The sequence below is a fragment of the Lissotriton vulgaris genome, chromosome 4_1 (assembly GCF_964263255.1).
Source record: "Lissotriton vulgaris chromosome 4_1, aLisVul1.2, whole genome shotgun sequence".
Lineage (NCBI taxonomy): Eukaryota > Metazoa > Chordata > Amphibia > Caudata > Salamandridae > Lissotriton > Lissotriton vulgaris.
This window is the reverse complement of record NC_141691.1, coordinates 47,390,328-47,414,017: the sequence shown is the minus strand read 5'-3', so window position 1 is coordinate 47,414,017 and position 23,690 is coordinate 47,390,328. Positions and strand designations below refer to the sequence as shown.

At 48.1% G+C, this 23,690-nt stretch overlaps 1 protein-coding gene across 7 annotated transcripts in view; it reads right to left on the bottom strand.

Moving 5' to 3' along the window:
• MED12 (mediator complex subunit 12) overlaps window positions 1-23,690 on the bottom strand; it is an 820,436-nt gene that overhangs the window by 567,580 nt on the left and 229,166 nt on the right. For all 7 annotated transcript variants that reach the window (XM_086918278.1, XM_086918283.1, XM_086918279.1 and 4 more), the window contains exons 14-16: window positions 21,987-22,067; window positions 9,258-9,431; window positions 8,307-8,451 (exon numbers count right to left, since the gene is read on the bottom strand). In XM_086918278.1, coding sequence (XP_086774404.1) covers window positions 8,307-8,451; window positions 9,258-9,431; window positions 21,987-22,067 — 400 coding nt within the window. The remainder of the gene's footprint in view (window positions 1-8,306; window positions 8,452-9,257; window positions 9,432-21,986; window positions 22,068-23,690) is intronic.

Genomic DNA, 23,690 nt, shown 5'->3' with positions numbered 1-23,690 from the left:
GGATTTTTCTTCTACCACTGAAGTGTGACAATCAAGATCCTGAATGAGCATTCTAGTGCCGAACAATAGTTTGTATGGAGTGAGACCTTTTAGAGAATTTCTTGGCAGATTATTAAGACTACGTTGGACACTTGTTAAATGTTTGACCCACCCATCACCTGAACCTAATACCCTCGCCGTTATAGATTGCTTTATGTCCCGGTTTTTTCTTTCCACTACCGCATTTCCCTCAGGATGGAAGGGAGAAGAGTACCGAAATGCAATGCCTATGCTATTCATGGCCTCTTTGTAAGCTAGAGAGCTAAACGCAGGACCCTGATCAGAATGTAGCATGCCAATTGCGTATGTGCCGAAAAAGACTCGCAAATCTTTTGTAACAGTTCTGGGCAATTCGTGACTTTTTAAAGTTGAATTTGTAACCCTCTGATGCGAACCCAAGTATTATGGTGTTCACTCTTTCTAAGTGAGTCTCCAGGTCATCATCTGTGAGATAGATGTCATCGACATAAGATAATGCCTCATCATCATATATTTGGAGTAACTCGGTTACCCTTGCTGAGAATAATCCTGGGCTATTCTTGAATCCCTGTGGGAGTCAGCAAAATTGTTTCTGTGATCCCATTATTGAGAAAGCGGTCAAATACCTGCTTTCAGCTGCAATGTTTTGACAGAAGAATCCATTAGAGATATCTAATGTTTTATATTTTTGTGCACAATGTTATTCATTAGTGCTGCACTATGTGAGTTTTGTACTGCAAATGTTTTACAACAGGAGTTAAGGTGTCTGTAGTCCAAAACTAGACGATATGAATCGTCTGGCTTGGAGACAGGAAACAAAGGATTGTTCATTTGAGAGGTGCATGTTTCGATCACCCCTTGATATTCAAGTTGATCTAAGATCTCCCTGATTTGCTTTTTAGCTTCTTTTTTAACTGGGTACTGCCTTTGTGCAGTGGGCTGATTTTTTAACTGGCTTTTGTGGTGAGGAGAATCCTCATCCCATCCTGCAGGATTTTTGTATAAAGCAGGAGCTTGGGCCACTGCCCATTTTCTTGCAAATGTGTATTTTTTATGAATCGGAATATGATTTGAGAAGGCAAGCATAATTATTTCTTCGCCAAGGGGGCACTCCCTGACAAACTCTGGTGGACAGTCTCTCAGCTAACAGGATGTCATAGCCTTTAGAAAGTTTTTCCCAAAAGAGACCTTTTATTTTCCTAGTTTTATCTCCCTCTATTCGTAATGTTATTTCATATAGTTTATGGGGTACACTAACTCGTGTGTCTGCAGTTTCCACCTGAATGTATTCATTTGTGTCCACTGTCTCCAGAAGATTCATCAGGATCTTGCGAGCTATTGTCATTTCTGCTGCGCTATCTAGCATATTCTGTGCCCACTCTCCATTTTTCAGTTGTGTCCTCAGAATTCTCGGCATGTTTAATTTTAATACTTGCTACCCTCTTTCTGGGAAATTGTAATTTTTTACTTTGATGAGCAGGTTCCTTGTCTTTGGACTGGACGTGCTCTTTTCAGGGTTCTGACCGTCCTCTTCTTTCCGATATCTGTGAGGAAGATCGAGAAAGATTGAGTGAGAAGGATCGAGAGGGACGTGTATCAACATCTTGATATCTGTCAGGTTTTCTTATTTTATACCTATCTCTAAGGTTATATCTTCTTTCAGAGGGCTCCCTTTGGGGAGACTTGTCTTCTCGGCCTGGAGATCTCTCTCTCCGCTGTGGACACCTTCCTCTGGACTGGAAATGTTTTTCACTGGGAGTGGATTGTTTATTACCATCCCAACTCTTTTTTGGAGTTTTCAAATTATTTTTAATAAATGTTTTTTCAGGATTTTCAGTTAGTTGGGGTTTTACCGGTTTCCCACCCAAACTATCTCTTCCTAGTTCTTCATAGGATTTTTCTATGATTCTGGTGAGTTCAAATGGTTGGTCTGCTATATCTGTTTCCTTCAATTTCTGGAGATATTTTATACCATTCCTTGCCAATTGAACTAATTCTCTATATGCCTTTGTTAATTCTTTTAGTTTAACTAGGAGTTCTTCGCTTGACATTGTTTCGATGTCAGGGTGTGTTGCGTAGTTGCATAGGACCGGCCCCGTTGCTTCTGGTCTACCTAGTGGACCGAGCTGGTGATGTGATTATTATGTTTTAGGGCGCCATTAAACCAGAGCAGGTGCTCTTGGTAATTTAGTGGGATTTCGATGTCCTCGAAAGGAGTGAATTCTCCCGGAGGTTCCTCTATTTTGTAATAGTGGAAGTCTTTTGTCACAGAGTGTGCTGCTGGAAAATGTATCCATGAGTAGAATATCTCTGTCTGCCGATATTCATGTGCCCCTACCACGAAAATGACTACCACCTCGTGGTGTCAGTCCGTTTTCTATAAGTTTAAGAGTTATAGTTCTTCTTATATTGACCGGAATGATTATAACACTCGGGTCATTTTCTTGGAGGGTTGTGTCTTTCTCTAAGAGTCGAGCTGCTAAGGCTTCTCTTTCTCTCTCTTCGTCACTTTCTGACATTTTACTGACTGAAAGTTTTCTGTTGCAGATCGAGTTTCAAGGAAACAAAGATTAGGTGCACAATATTTTGGAACACTGTATCCTTCAACGTTGATCAAACCAAAAACGAATACATAGGATTCTCATCCTACTAAGTTCCGGCGGATATTAACCGTTCACCCACTCCAGACGTCTTTTGGAGTTTTTACGGGAAAAGGATTCTGTGTGAAAAAGCACGACTGAGTTACTCTAGTGTCTTGCGTTAGATTATCGCCTTACCAAACGTTGGGCGCCATGTAGTGTAGTTCCTATTTTCCCAATAGGCTTTGCGCATTGGAATAACAAACAGCAGTGTAGACATAGGACTGAGGTCATCTAGGTCTTTACTGACTATGTTAAACTTAATTTAGGTTTGCGCCAGCTAGCTCAGAGGTCACTAGAAACTTTTGTGAATGAATTGGGAGGGATGAACTTCCCTGACTCAGACAAGAAGGGATTCAGTTTCTGACAACCGCATAAACATGACAACTTTGCTCCCTCAGAATAAGAGTGTATCTCTAGAGTCGTCTGAAAACAATAGGCAGCTATTTAACTCACTCAACCGTGCATACTTAGTTTCACCAGAGTGCAGAGAAATAGAGTGACGGGCGTTTTCAATAAAAGGTGTTATTTATTGAGCAGTCTTCTTTCTCATGCAAGAGAAATGAATTGCCACAATTGCAATACTTATCATAAAGTAAAGTGCGTACAGTAAAAGTAGTATTATGAAATAAAACTGTAAAAGCATTGATATGGTTTCTTAGCCATATGATACTTTAAAATGGATAAAATATATACATACATAAAAACATTTGACTAACGTACTCAACTGGTGCTTCTAACTACGCCTACCCCGGTGTACCTGACCTAAGCCTAATACTTGGGAAGGAGTAAGTAAGTAGCAGTTTAAGTTAAGTTGGTAAAGATTGTTTTGCCAAGAATTTGCATCAAAAATTCTCTTAAGGGTTTAGTCAGCACCGTACCTTGGTAATAGAATGTGGGAGGTCTGGTATCTCTTTCCTCAGGACTTGATCCCCCAGCAACCCGCAAGGGTAGGCTGGAAACACCGGAGCTGGATTTTCTCGGCTGGAGAAAAAGACAGCGTCTCTCTCAGTGCGTCAAACGGGAGGGGCGGCTTCCGTGGGCTCTCGTATCAGCTGGGCTCTCGGGCAAGTAGATGGCCGCTCTGCTCCAAACCACTGTTTGTTTGCTTAAGGCAACTGTTGGTATATTTATAACTGAAATGTGCAGAGTTTGACGGAAGGTTGGACATAAGACGTCAATAATAGCTCCCTTATTTTGTATGCCTAAGGTTATCAGTGATCTACTAGCGCCGGGACACCTCCTCGCGAGGTAGCTGTTTGCGCTGTATAAAATCCAGTATTATTATTATTATTATTAATAAGAACTAACAGTTCTTTTTGGACTCCAGGAGTTCTTGTTCAAATCAAAACAAAAGCAGGTGGGGATTTCCCGGGCTGCTGGAGGCTTGGTTTGTTTAAAGAACGCGTTGTGCTTTCTAGGAGTCGATGGGATTAGCCGGGCTGTGCTTTGGACTGCATGGGCTATTACTGAATATGGATATGATTCTTATGCCTTTATCAGGATATTATTGATTATAACCACATAAGGGCATGAATCGGGAATATCGAATTAGGGTCCTAGATAGAAACACAACAACTCGACTGGTGAAGTTAGGGTTCTGGGACCCCAAGGGTCAGGTAAGTACAGTTGGTTCACCCTCAGCGGCACAGGGGCAGCTGTGTGCAGAGGTAGTTGGGCCCAATGTTATCCAAAGCGGGAAAGGGGGCCTCTGGTTGGTGAATGCTGACTAGCAGGTCACGCGGCTGTAGGAGCTGGGCTCCTGGTCACTTGCTCAGAGCAAAGGAGGAAGTAGGATAGGGCAAAGGTGGCACAGCCAGCGGCACTCGAGCGGCTGGGTGCAGGGTGCTTTTGAGCCATCGGGCGCTCAATGTTATCCAATAAGAAAGGTCAAAATGGAACAAAGGCTGCAGGCTCGGGGATGGAGACTCTCCAGGGACGACCAGAACTTCGAGAGGTAAGTTGGGATCTTGGAGCACAGGTAGGTACCCCAAAGGAAGGCACAGGGAGCTGTAGGGCTCCGGGTGCAGGGGTGTCGGAAAAGCTTACCATCAGCTGGTCGCGGTTGGTGTGGCCCCTGGTTCAGAGTCTGCAGGAGTCATCTGGTTCGGCGAGGAGGGTCTTTGGGCACTGGACTTCATGTAGCAGTCACCAGGGGGACGTCCTCATGGTCTTGGTTCACTCAGGCACGGGCCGGGCTCGACGGGTGCAGAGTTGGCTGGTCCGGAGCTTCCTGGCTGGCACCAGGGGGGTTGTTTCAGCAGAGCCTCTGCTGATGGGGAGTCCCAATCTTGAGGAGGGTCAAGGCAGGCAGGTCCTCTGGGTGTCCCAAGGTTGCTGTCCGCAGGAGTCGCCGGGGTTAGGCAGGAGCAGGGTCCAGGGTCGACAGGCCGGTAGGGCTGGGGCCAAGTCAGTTGTTGTCATCCTGATAGCAGCTGCACGGCGGGTCTTCTTCCTCTTGGTCTTCTTTCTTCTTTATTTATCGGGATCTGAGGAAGGAAGGTTCAGGGTACCCTTAAATACTAAATTTAGGGGCGTTACAGGTAGGGCAAGGGCAGGGGCCACTAGGACCCTGTCCTGGGGTGGGTACACCCCTAGCCTGCTCCTCTCCTGTGGGAGGGGGTCAGGAGCCTAGCTGTGATTGGGCAGAGCTCCCCATCTTCAAGATGGCCATAGCCCGGGGTAGTGCTTCACCTCGCCTCCCCGACCTGAGGGATGGGGATCCACAGCCTTTGCTGTGCACCATGCCACAAATGTGTTCCACCTGCAGGCGTATACCGATTTTGTGGAGGGACGCCTGGCTACCAGAATCACATCACAGATTGCAGGAGGCAAGTTAAATGGCCTCAACTGTCGCCGCTCAAGCTCCACGCATGGAGGTAGAGTCTGGACAGGTTCGAGTGGAGGACCGTCCTCTTCTGCTGCAACAGAAGGGCCTCCTGAAGAGGCAGACGAATCGGGGGATTGACTGACATGCTGAGTGGCTCCGGATAACAGTATCTTCGTGCCCAGTCAGGAGCCACAAGGATGACTTGGGCCCAGTCAGCACTCTAGGCATAAGTGGTATAGGCGGAAAGGCATACAACAGACGGCAATTCAACTCGCGACGAAAAGCGTCACCGAGCGAGTGCCGCCTTGGCAATTCCAATGCGCAGAACTGATGAGGTTGTCCGCCCTGGCGTTCAGGGAACCTGCCAGGTGTTGAACCACCAGGGTCACGCTCTGATGCTCCAGCCACTGCCAGAGGCGCAGAGCCTCCTGGCATAGGGTCCGCGACCCCACCCGCCCTGTTTGTTGGAGTACCACATGGCGGTGGTGTTGTCCGTGAGCACCTGCACTACACTCCCCAGGACAGAGGGGAGGAATGTCTTCAGTGCAAGCCGGATCGCCCCCAGCTCCAGAAGGTTGATGTGGAGCCGGGACTCCGGCGGAGACCGGAGGCCTCTGATCTCCGCCTCTCCCATGTGGCCCCCCCCCCAGCCCTGGAGGGACGCATCCGTCACAACTACGTGCTCCGGTTGGGGTAGGGAGAGGATCTGCCGCTGACCCAATCGCGGTCCGTGAGCCACCAGTGCAACTGTCTTGCAGTGCCCTCCGAGATCAAGACATGGTCGGGCAAGTTGCCCTGATGCTGGGCCCACTGAAACTTCAGCTCCCACTGCAGAGCCCGCATCCGCCACCTGGCATGATGCACCAGAAGGATGCAGGAGGCCATCAGCCCCAGAAGCCACAGAGTCAACCTGACCGAGACTCGGGATAACGGCTGAAAGATTGGAATCAGAGCCTGAAAATCCGGAACCCGCTGTTCGAGAGGATAAACCCGAAAATGCGCCGAGTCTAGAACCGCTCCGAGAAAGGGGAGCTTCTGAAAGGGACACAGGTGCGACTTCTGCACATTGATGGAGAACCCCAGCAGGTGCAGGAGGTCGGCCATAGTCTGGAGGTGGCTGACGATTGTATGGGGCGAGCCCGCCTTCAACAACCAGTCGTTAAGGTAGGGGAAGACAAACCTCTAACCTGCACAGATGAGCAGCGACCACCGCCATCACTTTCGTGAACACCCGTGGGGCGCTGGTAAGGCCGAAGGGGAGCACGGTAAACTGAAAGTGCTCGAGGCCTACCGTGAACTGCAGGTAGCGCTGGTGGGCCTGCAGGACGGGGATGTGAAAATATGCGTCCTGCACGTCCAATGCTACCATCCAATCTCCCGGGTCCAGGGCAGCTAAGACCTGAGCCAAAGTCAGCATCTTGAACTTCTCCTTCCGGAGGAAGCCGTTGATGTTCCATAGGTCCAAGATAGGGCGTAGTCCCCCTTTGCCTTTCTTGTGAACCAGAAAGTAGTGGGAGTAACAACCACGTCCTACTTCTGGCCCAGGAACTCGCTCGATGGCCCCCTTGGCCAAGAGGGCCGAAACTTCCTCTTGCAGAAATTGCAAGCGATCACCCGACACGCGGTGGTACTGCAGTGGCATGGCCTCGAAGGGGAGGGAGTAGCCCCTTCGGACGATTTGCAGCACCCACCTATCCGATGTGATGGTGCACCAGTGGAGGAGGTGATTGGGAACCCTGCCCCCCCACTGGGCGTCAAATGGGCCTGAAAGCTCGGACTAGGAAGGCTTCGAGGCGGATGGTGCGGGGGTAGATGTGGACTGGCCGCACCGTTGTCCCCTGTTACCGCCGCAACGGTAACCACGCCCGCCACCGCGCTGAATGTTAGTCTACGGCCCGTGGCTGGCAGGACGTGTGTGGACACCCCTCCCACGAAAGGAGGGCTGTGCAGAAGATTGCTGGCGCGGGGCCGACAGGCCCAAGGACTTGGCCGTAGCCCTGGAGTCCTTAAAGCGTTCCAGCGCATGATCTGCTTGCCACCGAAGAGGTGGCTGCTATCGAACGGCATGTCCATAAAGCTGCGCAAACAAGGAGATGCGCCGTATTATACTGAAAGTGCTGCCTCAAGAGCCGCTGCGAAGTCGTGCTGCCCTGGGGGCAGCGCATTCAAATGAAATACGGAGTGGCTTGGAAGCAGCAGCTCTGTGTTTCACTGTGCAGGCGGCAACCCGCCTGCACATTTAAAGGGGATTACAGATCGCCTTTCAGGCGGGTGCAATGAGTGAAAACACCCGCCTGCAAGGGAATATCCTAGGGTCCATACAGGCCCCTTGCACCTCCAGAGGGCTGCTATCAGGGGGTACAGTGACAGTCAGCGCACATTCTGACAGCTTATTTGCCTCTGCACCTGTGTCCATAATACAGCGCAGGCGCAGAGGCAAAGAGATTCCCTTATTTCATTGGTGCCATGTCCCCTTGCAAATGATGGAAACACCCTCTGGTGATCGCGCCATCAGTATTACAGAAGGGGCCTCAAAAGTTTCTGTTTCCCTCTCTAATACCAAAGTGCCCCAGGGCTGAGCAAAGCGGGTGCACATGCTTGTTCCGCACCTGGGGCACTTCCGTAATACCACCCCCACCTTTGCTTTTTCTCTTGCTTGCATTAACAAGGCATGTCACACACAGCAACAAGATATCTTACACTGGTACATACAGGAGAAAAACACTTTCATTCATAAACTGTCTCCATTCATTGGGGAAAAAGAATGACGCGCCATCAAAAGTCAAATAACGATAACAGAGAAAATAGCTCATACTAACCAGTCTCTGCTGTGCTTTTCCTGTTCAACACCTTTAAGATATCTTTGGTGATCTTCTTGATGTTGTGTCGGGCATCATCTCGCTGTTTCCCCACACCAAAGAGAACCACCAAGCGCTGGTTGCACTCATGGCTGCAGGATTCTTCCTAGCGAAAGGACAGGAAAAAAGAAACTTGTGAATTCAACTCCCAGCTGCAACGTTATCAGTACCAACTAGGCCACAGCGCTTCACTGTCGGTCGAGTGTTTCGGGATATAGGCTGTTGTGGTCAGATACATGCTAAGTGGATTCTGGGTATCAGGACCCACTTGCCTTATCCAAAGTGTAATTCTGTTACTTTATATATCCTTAAGTACACAAACACGTTTGGTGTTACCTCTACGACTGTCCATTGAATCTTGGATGTGGGCTGATTATTGTTACATATGATGCTGTATGACCTCTCCCAGTATGATTTAACATAAGGTAGTTCTAGTTGCACAAGAAAATACTGTGTGTGTTAACTCTACTACAAATACTTGTTTAGTTCTAAAGAATAACTTCAAGGCACAGTAGTCCAGGTTAAGATGTGGATTAGAGTTGGAGCGGTTTGCAGAGGGATATATTTTACAGTCGTAGTTTACGACTGCATGTAAAATACTGTGTTCTCCAAGTCCTGGTGGCAACATCAACTTAAACTAATAACTAGATCAGAGGCTTCTCACCCCGAGGACAACAAGAATCTCCAGTGCTTGCAGGAAGGTCAGCAACCCTAGCTTTACATCCAGATTTGAAACAGTCATAAAGTGGACAGACAGCAACATGGCGCTGCTTCACTAAACTACATATATATTTACGTCGGGCTGAGTATAGTTACGCAGGTTTTATAACTTCCTTGGCATTAGGTGAATTTAGGGTGGGGCCCCACCAACAGTGTGTTTTTGTTTCAGTAAAGAACCAACCGAGCTCATACCTGAGGAATGGGGAAGTGCGTTGCATACTGGATGTGTCTTGGTTGATCGTACAATGATGCCAAAGTCCCATCGATCATCTTATCTTTTATTACAGGCTTCACATCCTTCTCAGAATCCATCTTCTCTGGTGAAGGACTGGCCTTTGACTCACAGTGCATGGGAGGCGAGAACATCTGAAGAACAAGAGAACAGTTTCAAATGTCACAATACCTCCAATTCCTCCCCAAAACGAGTAGAGACAAAGAAAAAAAATGCATACAGAGAAGGCCCTGCCAATCCATCTCAGGGACAGATATCATAGAAAGAGAAAATGTAATTACCATTTATCTTGGTTCCCCATCACAGCTGATGTCTCCAAACACAAAATCAGAATATTGAAGAGTGCAAGAGGGATAGCATAAACCTATTAATATACATTTTTCAGTTTTGAAGACCTGATGACTACCCATGTGGATTTCTTTTTGGGTGCTGATCTACTATTAAATAGGTAGCTTTACAAAACAAAAAAGTAGGAGCCAGCAGGAGACTTAATTGGTTTTGGAAACAAATCCCGTCCTTATGTCCCACAAATGAAAAAAACCCTAGATATTCAGAAAATGTTTGCTTTAACTTTAAAGATGGCTCTTCTCTGAAAGGATTTAAATGTGCTATCACACGCTTTCAGTGCGAGTATCCCCACTGCACAAGCTGAAAGTCACAGAAACGCATTCATAATCCGATATTACTACTGGTTCACTTGTATCTGTGAGTGCAATGAGTGCTCTGTCGATACGAATGAGCTGTATCCTCAAATAACTATGGTGAGAGGAATGTAAACAACACATTCTTGTTTATCTGGTTGATACATTCTCCAGACATATATGGATGTGTTTTTGCAAGGATGAATCCTGGATTTGTGAAATTGTGTGGGTAGACATTTGAATTTTGATTTCCTAGCCTATCTGCCTGCCATTGGGAAGATAACATCGACCAGAAGGATAATGGAATCTGGTGGTAAGGTATTTACCATCTTAGGATTCTGTCAGGAATTTAAGGTCATCAGTTATGTGAGATTTTCATCACAAACATCAAGCCTGACTGTATGTGGTCGGGTGATCACCCACCATCAGCTTCAGATGAAATGACTGAGAATTTCAACCTTATGGTTAACAACACTTAAGTTCAGCCCTTTATTTGAGGTGAGCAGGGAACCTATACGTATTGGCATGCACCCACCCTACATCTATTTTAGTTTCTTACAAAAAGGTCATGTCCCATTTCAATTTTTTGCAATAAACCAATATCCTCCCTCTTTTAGATGGATGGTTCAATCCCTTGACATTCAAAGAACATAATGTAACTTAGTTTAACAACAGGCAGAAGTATGTATAGGAATAACTGTGAAAAGCACCCTCTTTCTGCATGGTTGCCCCCACTATTTGCTGAACTGCTGATGTGCTTTGACCGAGTGTGCCCTGGGCTCCTGCCAATCAGGTACCCAGGGCTTATGTTATTTCCCTAAAACTGCACACTGAAGATCAAACCCAATGGGCATCTCTGGCCACAGGTCGTCCCTGGTAAATGGCCCTGGTAAATAGTACACAGGTACTCAGGGCACTGTGACCAGGGAAGGCCTCTAAGGGCTGCAGCACTTATTGTGCCACCCTTAGAGGCCCTGTACCCTGACAGTCACACACTGCCTTTGGAGGATGCGAGTTTTGGTGCAGAACAAAGTGAAGAGTCGACATGGCACACATCCCGGTGTGCCATGCCTACAATCCACTGCCCTGGCATACATCAGTGACCCCTCTAGCTGGGTGCACTATACCAGTGGTGAGGGTGCATTAGCCCTTTACCTCTAGAGTGTCTAAGTCCATTCTTCGACATTCTAAGTGCAGTACTGCCATGAAGAGTATATGGTGCTGGGAGTCTGTCATTACGAACTTCACAGTGCCATAATGGCTGAAATCAACACTGAGAAATTTGGTATCCAACTTCTCAGCACATTAAACCCACACCGATGCCAGTGAGGGATTTAATGTAAAATGCACACAGAGGGCATCTTAGAGATGCCCTCTGAAAAACAACCTCCCTCCCAGGTTCAGTAGCTGCTTTCAGCTGCCACCACCAGACATGTTTCTGGGCCCCTAGGTCGAGAGCCTGTTTCTCTCGGTGGCCTGAAACAATGCACATCCTGGGACGAGGTGCCAAGCCTCCTCCCCCAGGATGGGCAGGGTCCACGAAGGCTTGCCGCTTTTGTGAGCTTCCCCAAGCCTTTTGCTGCTCTCAGCAACTGGTCTCCACCTGTTTCGACTCCTACTTTGGGCAGGAAAACAAAGTGAGAAAGGGAGGTGTGCCCACCTTTGAAACCCCACCCATCAGGTGGGGGAGGAGAGGTGAAGCACAACTCTCAGTCCCCGCCATCTTACAGATGGGGGGACCCAGCGAACCAGAGTGAGGAATATACCCCCCTCCAACCGGAGGGAGGCATAATAGGGGGTGTACCCACCCCAAGGAAGGGACCCATTGGTCCAAACCTTTTATTTACCTGTAATGCCCCTAAATCTAGTATTTAGGGGCACCCCCCGAACCTTGCCTCCTCAGACAAGTAACGACCACGAAGAAAAGAAGGAGGACCGTGTGTGAGAAAGTGTCATCTTTCTTGCATTGGTATGCCCCCACTTTTTGCTGAATTGTTGATGTACTTTGATTGAGTGTGCCCTGGGTTCCTGCCAATCAGGTACCCAGAGCCTGTGTTCGATCCCTAAAACTGCATTGAAATCTAAACCCAATTGGCATCTCTGGCCACATGTCAGCCCCTGGTAAATGGTAGCCTAGGTACCCAGGGCACTGTGACCAGAGAAGGTCCCTAAGGGCTGCAGCACTTATTTTGCCACCCTTAGAGGCCCTGTACACACACACACACACACTGCTTTTGCAGGCGGAGTGTCTTGGTGCAGAACTAAACAGAGTCGACATTTATTTATTTATTTATAACACTTGTAAAGCGTGATATTACCAGTCGGTGTCCTGGCGCTGAAGTGATAATTCCTGGGGAATGAATTTTTCGGGTACTAGAGGGAAAAGAGCCATGTTTTCAGATCTTTTCTGAATGCCATCAGATTCTCGTTCTGTTTAAGGGAGAGAGGGAGGGAGTTCCACGCCATCGCAGCTCCCCTAACAAAACTCCTTCCGCCCCAGCGCGCCTTCCTGATCCGAGCCGTTTTAACCAGCCCTAGACTGGCCGACCTAAGTTGTCTTCCTGGTCTGTACCATTGAAAATGATCCTGAAGGAACAGAGGGCCAAGACCGTGTAGTGCCTTAAAGACAATGCAGAGGGCCTTGAACAGAATCCGCTTCCGCACCGGGAGCCAGTGCAACTTCTCCAGCTCCTTGGAGACTGAGGAAAACTTGGGCAATCCCCCAATAAGGCGGCCGGACGCATTTTGTAGAACTTGAAGTTTGTTGAGCACCCCCTGTTGCGCCTCGAGAAAAAGACTGTTACAATAATCGATGCGTGAAAGTACAAGAGCTGTCACCACCGTCTTTCTACTTCCCTCCGGTAGGAAGGGGAGAACCTTCCTAATAATTCTCAGGGTCCAATGTATAGAGGAACTCAACGCCTTGACATGGGGTTTGAAGGTGAGTTGGTTGTCAATAATGACACCAAGATTCTTCACCTTCAAAAGCGGGGAGGGCGGAGGTCCCATGTCAGTGGGCCACCAGTTGGGGCTCTAAAGATTAGTGTTTGACCCAAAGATAACCACCTCAGTCTTGGAGGAGTTCAATTTTAAGGAGCTTTTTGCCATCCAGGGGCTAACTGCTGACATGCAGTCCTGGAACCTGCCTGCCACCCCCTCTCTGTCCCCGGGAACACCGAGACCACAATCTGGGTGTCATCAGCATAGGATGTTAGCTCAAACCCGAAGGATCTGATCACTGGGGCAAGAGAGGATACATAGATATTGAATAAAGTGGGGCTTAGGGTGGAACCCTGCGGGACCCCCCCTGGGAGTTCGAAAGGTCTTGATTCGAACTCCGCCATCGCCACCACTTGTACCCGGTCTGTTAGAAAGGCTTTCAAGATGTTAAGTGCTTGACCATGGACCCCCCAGCCCTCCAGCCGATCCACCAGCAAAGCATGGAGGACCGTATCGAAGGCCGCAGACAGGTCCAAGAGGATCAACACTGCCTGGCCCCCTTCATCAAGCACCTTCCGGACCTCCTCTATAGATTTAATAAGAGCGGTCTCGGTGCTGTGACCCTCTCTAAACCCATGTTGGGCTGGGTCTAGGCCCTTTGAATTACGCAGGAAAGAACAGAGCTGGGAGTTCATGATTTTTTAGACCAACTTAGCCGGCAGTGGCAACCTGGATATTGGCCTATAGCTGTTGGGGTCCGCAATATCAAGGGAGGGTTTTTTGAGGAGTGGGCAGATTGAGCCCCGCTTCCAGAGTTTAGGGAAGTTCCCCTTCTCAAACATTAAATTAAAAATGCGGGCCAAATGGTCCGCTATAGGAGCGGCCGCCAACTTTGCAGTAGAAGTCGGGCAAGGATCATGGGGTGCGTCTGATTTAGTGGCCAACAAAAGTTTTAACACATCACCTGCCTTGACTGGCTCAAAGGTCGAGAATGTAGCCCCCGGGGGTCCAGCCGGAGTATTCCCGTGGGGCGTCTCCAAGAGACTCTGGACCACCAGAGGTTCAAGAGAGATAAAAATCAATTGAACTTTGTTCAGAAAAAAATTTGCTAAAGACTCACAAAGTTCTACATTAGGTGGCACAATCACCGATTTGGGAGAGGCCAGGCTGGCCACTGTATCGAAAAGTTCCTCTGCTGAGTTTTTGGCCTTCTCAATACGGTCTGTGAAGTAGACACTCTTAGCTTTCCTAATATTATCTTTATAAGCCCTTTGACAGGCTTTCAGTCTCTCTTTATCAAGCTCGGTGTAATTGGCTAGCCAAATACGTTCTAGTTTTTTACATGCTACTTTGGCTTCTCTGAGCGCGTCAGAGTACCAAGGAGCTGATGGAGCCAGCCTAGTGGGCCGACATCTCTTAGGAGGAGCCAACTTGAGACAGGCCCCATCAATCCACTCCGTGTACTCGGAAGTAGCTACGTTTACGTCTGCAGATAGGGCCGGGCCAGAGGCCATAAGCAGCTCCTCCAAGGCAATACCATTGATGTTTTTCCAAGCCCTACACATCCTACTTGTTTGCCCCTCACATGGCGTTGTCTTGACCCGTGGGCTGAGGATGGAAAACAGCACCACCCCATGGTCTGTCCAGGGCAATGGTTCGGCTTTGAGGAATACCAGATCAGGATTGTTGGAAAATATCCCATCTAAAGTGTGGCTGGCCTGATGGGTTGGCCCTACTACCGACTGGGTCAGACCCGCTGCAGACATCGCATCCACTAAGGCCAAGGTGTCAGCATCAGCGGTATCTTCCAAATAAAAGTTAAAATCACCCAGAACGGTGTAGGAGTTGGCACAGAAGGCTTCCTCTAGAATGCTACCAACTGTATCAAGAAAAAGGGACTTCGTCCCAGGGGGTCTATAAAGTAGGCAGCCCTTAAAAGAATAATGGTTAGAGAGATCCAGTTTAAACCCCAGGGCCTCACACGCCCCGGAGGTAGCTGGAAAAAAGTGTCCTTGAATGGACGCCTGATAAATGATAACCAGACCTCCGCCCTTCTTTTTTGGTCTATCCAGGACGAAGTTAAGATAGTTAGGTGGTGTTGCCTTTACCAGGTCGGGACCAGATGCGGCATCCGTGCAAGTCGCAGTGACAAAAGCAATTTGTGCATTCAAGTCAAGAATCATCTCAGCACACTCCACACTATGCTTTACCAGAGACCTGGCATTAATCAAAATACAGTTGAAAGCTTGATTTCCTCGTCTATCCTCAGTACTGGGAGTGCGAGTAAGGGCCTCGATTCTACCCCCAGTGATAAGAGGAAAATTCGTTTTACAAGAGGGACAGCAATGCAGTCCTACCTGTAAATCTTTATCCGGAGCCATCCTTGGACACCTAGTCCTCTGACAATCCCCCCCCCAGATTCCAGAGCTGCATTCTATCATAAATGCGTCTCTCATAGAGTTCTGGCGGAAATTTCACAGGGGTTGTGGCGCTAAGCGCGGGCCCGGCGCGGACGGGCGCAGACGGGCTCGCCTTTGGCACACATCCAAAGGCGATCCCTGTGTGCCATGCACACAAACATACTGCCCTGGCATACCTCTAGCTGGGTGCACTATGCCAGTGGTGTCTGCACAGGTGCATGAGCCCTGTGCCCCTACAGTGCTCAGGGCCATTCCTGGTACATATATAAGGGGGTCCCCGCAAGGAAAGTGTATTGTAACCTACATACACTAGAAATATTCAGAATAATTCAATTATACAAGGAATTTACAGGTATTGTAATTTATTAAACACCACCACGTAGTGGCAATATACAATCACATAAAATTTCAAGCCCCAAAGGGGGAGAAAGGGAGGGAAGGGTAGTGCTCAGGGGAGTGTCAGGTCAAAGAAAGTAAACACAGTTCCAGAAAGAATAATGTTATACACACCGAGCACAGGGGTTTGAGGCTATGCGATACTGCACCTATCCACTAGTGTCACGCTAGTATCTGCAGTTTTTAGGTGCTAAGGACAGGAGATCCAGACCCCTAGGTCTCCCTGAGACTTAAAAAAGTCTCAAACATATACAGTTTAACACAATGTCCAGCACTCTATGGCAATGTAGGAGCTATCTATTTCTATATAGTATGGTAACAAAAAACAATATTCTTCTTGGATGTACACCATAAAGTTACAATACTTCATTCAATCAGTCCTGATAAGTTAGGAGTCTTCAGTGGATGAGTGGTAAATTCTTTATTCAATTCAAAAAGCATGGATTCTGTCTTCATAAAACAATGTTGTAGCCGGTGCTGACTGACTCGTCGGGAGACCGAAAGATGGTATTTCGGTCTCCCAACGAGTCAGTCAGCATGGTAATTTCAGTCTCTCAACGGCTCATTCAGCATGGGACATTTACAAGATCTGCTGACTGCCCGTGCTTGCCTGCACCGACTTTGAAATTGATTTCTGACGACCATAGTTCTAATACTCACTTACCAGTCGTCCTAACCTTTGAAGCGTTTGAGGATTTTTCACCATTGAGATCGACCACGAATCCTGCGTGGCGTATTCCCCTTCCTTGTACAGAGCCCAGTCTGGCCGTACTCCATGATAGAACCACCCCTCCCACCCCTTGTAGATGTCCTGATGAAGACCCCGAGAAAGGACTCAACATAGCCTGTAGATAGGGGTCGAAACGTCGACTGTTGTTTCTTTCCTTGGACCTCCGGCACATGCCCCCGATATTTCTGAATGTTGTATGTGACCGTTGAATGTCATTTATTGAATAAGTTCCAATGTATGCCTTGAATCTGGGCTTTTGCATCATAATTGTCACGACGTTGATCGCAATATTGTAATTTATTTATTCTTTCTGGAACTGTGTTTACTTTCTTTGACCGGACACTCCCCTGAGCACTACCCTTCCCTCCCTTTCTCCCCCTTTGGGGCTTGAAATTTTATGTGATTGTATATTGCCACTGGCAACTACGTGGCGTTGTTTAATAAATTACAATACCTGTAAATTCCTTGTATAATTGAATTATTCTGAATATTTCTAGTGTATGTAGGTTACAATACACTTTCCTTGCGTGGACCCCCTTATATATGTACCATATAGCGCCCAGGTCCCCGTGACTGCATGGGCTCAACCCCCCTCTTTGTAACGGCAGGGCCATTCCTGGGCACTGTAAGTGCAGTGCTGCCATTAAGAGTATATGGTGCTGGAAGGGTGTCATCACGAGCTCCACAGCACCATAATAGCTACACTGAAGACCAAGAAGTTTGGTATCAAACTTCTCAGCACATTAAAACCGCACTGATGCCAGTGGGATTTAATGTAAAATGCACGACAGAGGGAAACTTCGAGATGCCCCCTGAAACCAACCCACATCCCGTGTCCAGCTTGAGAGGCTGCCATCCAGCAGTCATGTTGCTGGACTGCTGGGTGGAGAGCCCCCTCTCTCCTGGGCCTGCAACAATGCACATCCTGAGACGAGGTGCTAGGTCTCCTCCCTCATGAAGGGCAGGGAAGCTTCAAAGGCATGCCACCTCTGTGAGCTTCTCCAGGCCACTTGCTGTACTCAGCAACTGGTCCCCACCGGTTCTGACCCCCACTCTGGCGGGAAGGCCGGTGGGAAATCCTAAGTGAGGAAAGGGGGTGTGCCAGTCTCTGCCAACCCCACCCCTCAGGTGGGAGAGGCGAGGTGAAGCACAACTCCAGGCTACCGCCATCTTGAGGATGGGGAGCCCTACCCAATCAGGACTAGGTTACTGCCCCCCTTCCACTGGAGAGTGGCAGGATAGGGGGTGTACTCACCCCAGGAAAGGGACTCATTGGTCCCTGACCTTTCCCTACCTGTAACACCCCTAAATTTAGTATTTAGGGGCACCCTGAACCTTCCTTCCTCACATCCCGATTCGGAAACAAGAAGAACAAGAAGAAAGAACACCTGCCATGCAGCTGTTAACAAGAGGACGACACCAACTGACTTGGCCCCAGCCCTGCAGGCATGTCGACCCTCGAACCTGCTCCTGCTAAATCCCAGCGTCTCTTGTGGTCAGCAACCTCGAAAACCCCGGAGGACCTGACTGCCTTGCTCATCCAAAGACTGGGACTCCCACGAGCAGTGGTTCTGCTCAAACAGCAACAGCCCCTGGTGCCAGCTAGGACCGCAATTCCAGCACACTCTGCACCCGCCAAGCCCGGCCTGTGCCTGAGTGAACAAAGACCACGAGAACGTCCCCCCAGCAACTGACCACGAATCCAGCACCCAAGGACCCTCCTCAACGCTCCTGACAACACCTGCAGCCTCACAACCAGGGACCCCTTCAACTGCGACCAGCTGAGGGTAAGGTTTAGCAGACAACAAAAGACACCCCTGCACCCGGGGCCCTGCGGCCCCCTGTGCCCTCCTCTGGGGTACCTACCTAACCAACAGTTTCCTAACTTACCTCTCTAAGTGGTGGTCGCACCTGAAGAATCTCCGTCCCCAAGCCTGCAGCCTTTGTTCAACTTCCAGCCTTTCCATTGAAATACATTGGGAGCCCGACGGCCCAAAAGCACCCTCCCGCCCGAGAGCCACTGGAAGTGCAGCATCTGTCCTATTCTACTTCCCCATTTGCCCTGTGTAAGTGAACAGGAGCTCAGCTCTCCTAGCTGCGTGTTCTGCCTGCTAGCAGCCACCAATCAAAGGCCCCTTCCCCCCCATAGGCTAACATTGGCCCTTCTCTCTCTGCACCGGGCTGCCCCTGTGCCGCTGAGGGTGTAGCAACTGTACCTACCTGACCCTGGGAGACTCCTGAGTCTAACCCCAGAACCTTAACTCGGCCAGTCGGGTACTTACCCAAAGACCGATAACCTGATTTCCTCCCATAGAATAACATTGCCTGGTTTTTGCCAGAAATTCTTCTGTCAATTTTCAAAACATACAAATATTCCTTAAAAACTGCCTGTGTAACAAAAACGATTACTCAACTGTTTACAGGAAATGCACCAGGGCTGAATCCAGGATCCAGCCCTGAGTAAGAAAAACATTTGTAAAGTGATGTTACTGCATTTACTTAAAACTTCCCAGTGAGCTCAATGTTATAATTGTGTTTAACTTGTGTTGCATATTGCAACAACTGTAACAATTGCATTCAAAAGTCTAATGCTATTTGAAAGCATTCAACTGTAGCATCTCATTCTGAGAAAGTATTTTTATACCTACTTGTGGGTCTAAAATAAAGCAATAATATATTTTTATATACAAAACTGACTGAGTGTGTACAACAAATGCTTTACACTGTCCTCTGATACTGCCTTACTGCTCGCCCAAGCTACCACTTTAACCTCTGCCATACCTCTGGGGACTGTGGACTCTGTGCACACTGTACCTTACTTTGGTGTAGTATATACAGAGCGACTTTCTTACACCGAACAGCTGTGCTGAAGCTAAGAACAGGACGCCGCCCGCTGACTTGGCCCCAGCCCTAAAGACATGCCCCCACCTCGAACCTGCAGAAGCGAAACTCATGTGTCCTGCAGCCAGCAACCTCAAGAACCCCGAGGACCTACCCTGCCTTCAAAGCAAAAGACGGTCTCCTGTGAACATCGGATTTGTTCACCCACAGACTCCAGCTCCTGTAAAATCTGTGAGTCTGCACCACTCTGCACCAGTCACCCAAGGCCCGAGTTTGAGTGGCCAAACACCACGAGGAGGTTTCCCTGGCAAACCCAACCCGAGATACAGTGATCCCTGACCTGCCTCCAGCCGACGGCTGCAGCCTCAATCTGAAGTGTCCCCCCCCCCCCAACCGTGGCCAGGTGCGGGTTAGAAGATCCAACCCTAAAAGACACCCCTGCACCAGATGCCCCACGACATTTGGTGGCCCAACCAACTGTGTCTAGCCAACCCTCAGTATCCCAACTTACCTCTCCATGTGGTGGTCGCTCCCAGAAGACCTCCTTCACCGAGCCTGCAGTGTGTTTGCAAACTGGAGAATCGTCATTGAAAGTAACAGTTCACCCGACGACAAACCGGCAACCTGCCACCCTAGTGCCGCTGAGGGTGTACCTTTGATGCTAACTTGAACCCCCATTTGCCCTGAGCTAAAGTCCAGGAGGTTTGCTCCAATACCCTTGTGGCCTGCTCTTAAGCAGCCACCAACCAGAGGCCCCCTATCCCCCATTGGATAACATTGGGCCTCAGCCCTCAGCACCCAGACGGCCGAGGATGCTTTGAGAGTGCATACTCGACCCTGGGAGACACCTGAGTCTAACCCCAGAAAACCAACTCCCACAACAAAGTTCTTACCTGTTAACTGATAACTCTGACATTGACTGTTTTCTATTAAAAAGTGTCTAAGTGTAGAGTTGGAAAATCTATCAAAATCTATAGAACTGTGTACAAATAACCAAAACGCATTTACTTACCCTTTTAGAGGAAACGCCCCAATGCAGTATCCAGATATACTACACTGTGCAATAAAAGTAATCTGCAAATTAATTTACATGACATCCTATTGAAAAGTCATTACAAAGTATATACACAGTATTTGAAGGTATTGCAATTCCAGTAATTCTACTGCAAACAAACCAAAATATATACACAACTGCAATTCAAACTGTATTGTTACTGCAAAGTATAAATCACTTACCTGTGCCAGGCTTGCTTTGTTCTAAGAAATAAATAGAACTAAATATGTTTATACAAACAAAATTGGTCTGAGTTCAGTCTTGAGTGTGTGACATCATTTGCTGATTAAGTGTGTACAACAAATCCTTAACACTACCCTCGTATAAAGCTTTACTGCTCGCCCACACTACCACAAATAGAGAGTAAGTTGCTAACTACATTTACCTCTGCCTACCTTTGGGCTTCCACTGGACTCTTTGTACACTATACCTCACTTTGGTATAGTATATACAGAGCCAGCTTCCTACAGACTGGTTTTGCTCTGGATGGGCAAAGCAGACCACATCAAAGGGGAAAGGGTAGGCATTCTCATCCTCTCCCACCCAGGGCACATCATTTTAGGCCAGGTGCCAGAAGATGTGTGTGTGTGGGGGCTGGCACATCCAAAACAACACCAGCCTTCGTGAAGTATATTAGACTCCAGTACTTAAAAGTGAACTTACAACACCATAAACCCATCCACTACCCATTCAGAACAGACACACTTCATACATACGTCTGTCAAAAAGGTCACCAAAGATTAAAGTTATGCAAGAATAAACAGGCAGTTGTCTCAGAGGGGCTCGTGTAAAAGGGTCGATGTGTGACTGGCTATGTGGTGACAACATAATTTCTAGAGTAGAGAGGATAATAGTCACTTTCACACAAAGCATCCACTTTGAGTGACCTTTGATATCATTGCACAGCTCGAATGTTATGTAAAACACAAAGTTAAAGGTAGAAACATCAGTAAGGCAGCAAGATTCTCAGGTTTACTAGCATAAAAAAAACATATACAGCAGTTTAGAAACATACACGCCCAGGGAGTCACATCCTCACAAATCCAAGCAGAGTACTTTCATCCTACCACTCTTCCATTGAAAATTAACAGTAATTTGTTTTGTCACATAAAAAGAAGAAGAGTATGCAAATGGTAAATATTTATACAGTGCCCATCGTGGCTATCAATAGATCACAGAGTGTTACAGACTATGAAGGAAACAGACAATCAATATAACTTATAGAATGTACAATTTATGACAACAAGCTACCTGTTTGTAGAATGACAGGGAAGGAGGGATATAGCTTGTACTTCCCTGAACTCCGAACATTTCAGTCAAGATGACGTACAAGGACCATGATGTTTTCAACATAATTAAACCAACAGACAAAGCATGCGTATGTTGGCTGCTTTCCTTCAGAGTACCCAGTTAAGAACGAAATAGCACAAAAAGGAGTCCAAAATACCCATGAATTTGAACAGAATTTTTTATCTATGATGTAATGAATTGTCTGTTTTAATTATATCCCATTTGTGCTTTTATGGCTATTTCTAGCCAAATATAGAATGTTGACTGACGGAGTCCAGAATATCCATATATACACCATTTCATGACCTTTTGCAGACAGAGCAGGCATACAGAAACACTCCCCTAAAGAGCGGTCTGTCAGATTCAAGAAAACTTACAGCAAAGTCTGTTTTCTCCATTTCGTCGAAGAGTGCACTGGAGTTGTGATCCATGTCCATTGACTCGGAAAGACCTGTGTCCTGAGGAGAAACAGAGGCATCATTATTTGCAAGCAAAGTGATGGGAATGGCTGCTCCTTTATATAATGCTCAACATAGTGCCTTAGGCGTTTCATTTTATAGTACTTCATAAGCACTCAGTGGGGCCAATCTTTAATCATAGATCACAAACGTTTAGAATACAAAAAAATAAGTATAAAAAGTTTGGTTGCAGATCTACTATTGGACTAGTGGCCCCCTACAGTCCCAAAGGCCACCTGTGAGAAAGTGCCATCTTTCTTGCATTGGTATGCCCCCACTTTTTGTGACTGCTGATGTGCTTTGACTGAGTGTGCCCTGGGCTCCTGCCAACCAGGTACCCAGGCCTGTGTTCCTTCCCTAAAACGGTGTTGAAACTAAAACCCAATTGGCATCTCTGGCCACCTATCAGCCCCTAGTAAATGGTACCCTAGGTACACAGGGCATGGTGACCAGAGAAGACCCCTAAGGGCTGCAGCACTTACTGTGCCACCCTTAGGGGCCCTGTACCCTGGCACCCACACACTGCCTTTGCAGGTGGAGTGCCTATGTACAGAACTAAACAAAGAGTCGGCATGACACACATCCCTGTGCGCCCTGTCCACAAACCCACTGCCTTGGCATACATATGTCACCCCTCTAGCTGGGTGCCCTATACCAGTGGTGTGGGCACAGGTGCATGAGCCATGTGCCCCAACAGTACCCAGGGCCATTCCTGGGCACTGTAAGTGCAGTGATGCCATTAAGAGTATATGGTGCTGGGAGGTCGACATTACAAACTCCACAACACTATAATGGCTACACTGAAGACTGACAAGTTTGGCATCGAACTTCTCAGCACATTAAATCCACACTGATGCCAGTGTGGGATTTAATGAAAAATACACCATAGAGATGCCCCCTGAAACCTAACCCAATCCACGTCTAGAGTGAGAGGCTGCAGATGTTGCAACACAGCAGACATGTTGCTGAACCCCTGGGTGGAGAGCTTCCCGTTCTCCTGGGCCTGCAACAATGCACATCCTGGGCGAGATGCTAGGTCTCCTCCCCCAGGATGGGCAGGGGGAAGCTTCAAAGGCCTGCCGCCTCTGTGAGCTTCTCCAGACCATTTGCTGTACCCAGAAACTTGCCCCCACCAGTCCTGACCCCCACTCTGGCGGGAAGACTGGCGGGAAAAACTACGTAAGGAAGGGGGTGTGCCAGCCTGTGCCAACCCCACCCCTCAGGTGGGGGAAGACGAGGAAGCAGGACCCCGGGCTCCGGCCATCTTGAAGATGGGGAGCCCTGTCCAATCACAGCTAGGCTCCTGCCCCCCTACCACAGGACAGGAGCAGGCTAGGGGGTGTACCCACCCCAAAACAGGGACCTATTGGTCCCTGCCCTTGCCCTACCTGTAACGCGCCCCTAAAATAAGTATTTAGGGGTTCCCTGAACTTTCCTTCCTCAGAACCCGATAGGAAAAGAAGAAAGAAGATCAAGAAGAAGAAGAAGACCCGCCATGCAGCTGCTAACAGGACGACAACAACTGACTTGCCCCCAGCCCTACCGGCCTGTCGATCCTGGAACCTGCTCCTGCCTAATCCCGGCGACTACTGCAGACAGCAACCTTGGGACACCCAGAGGACC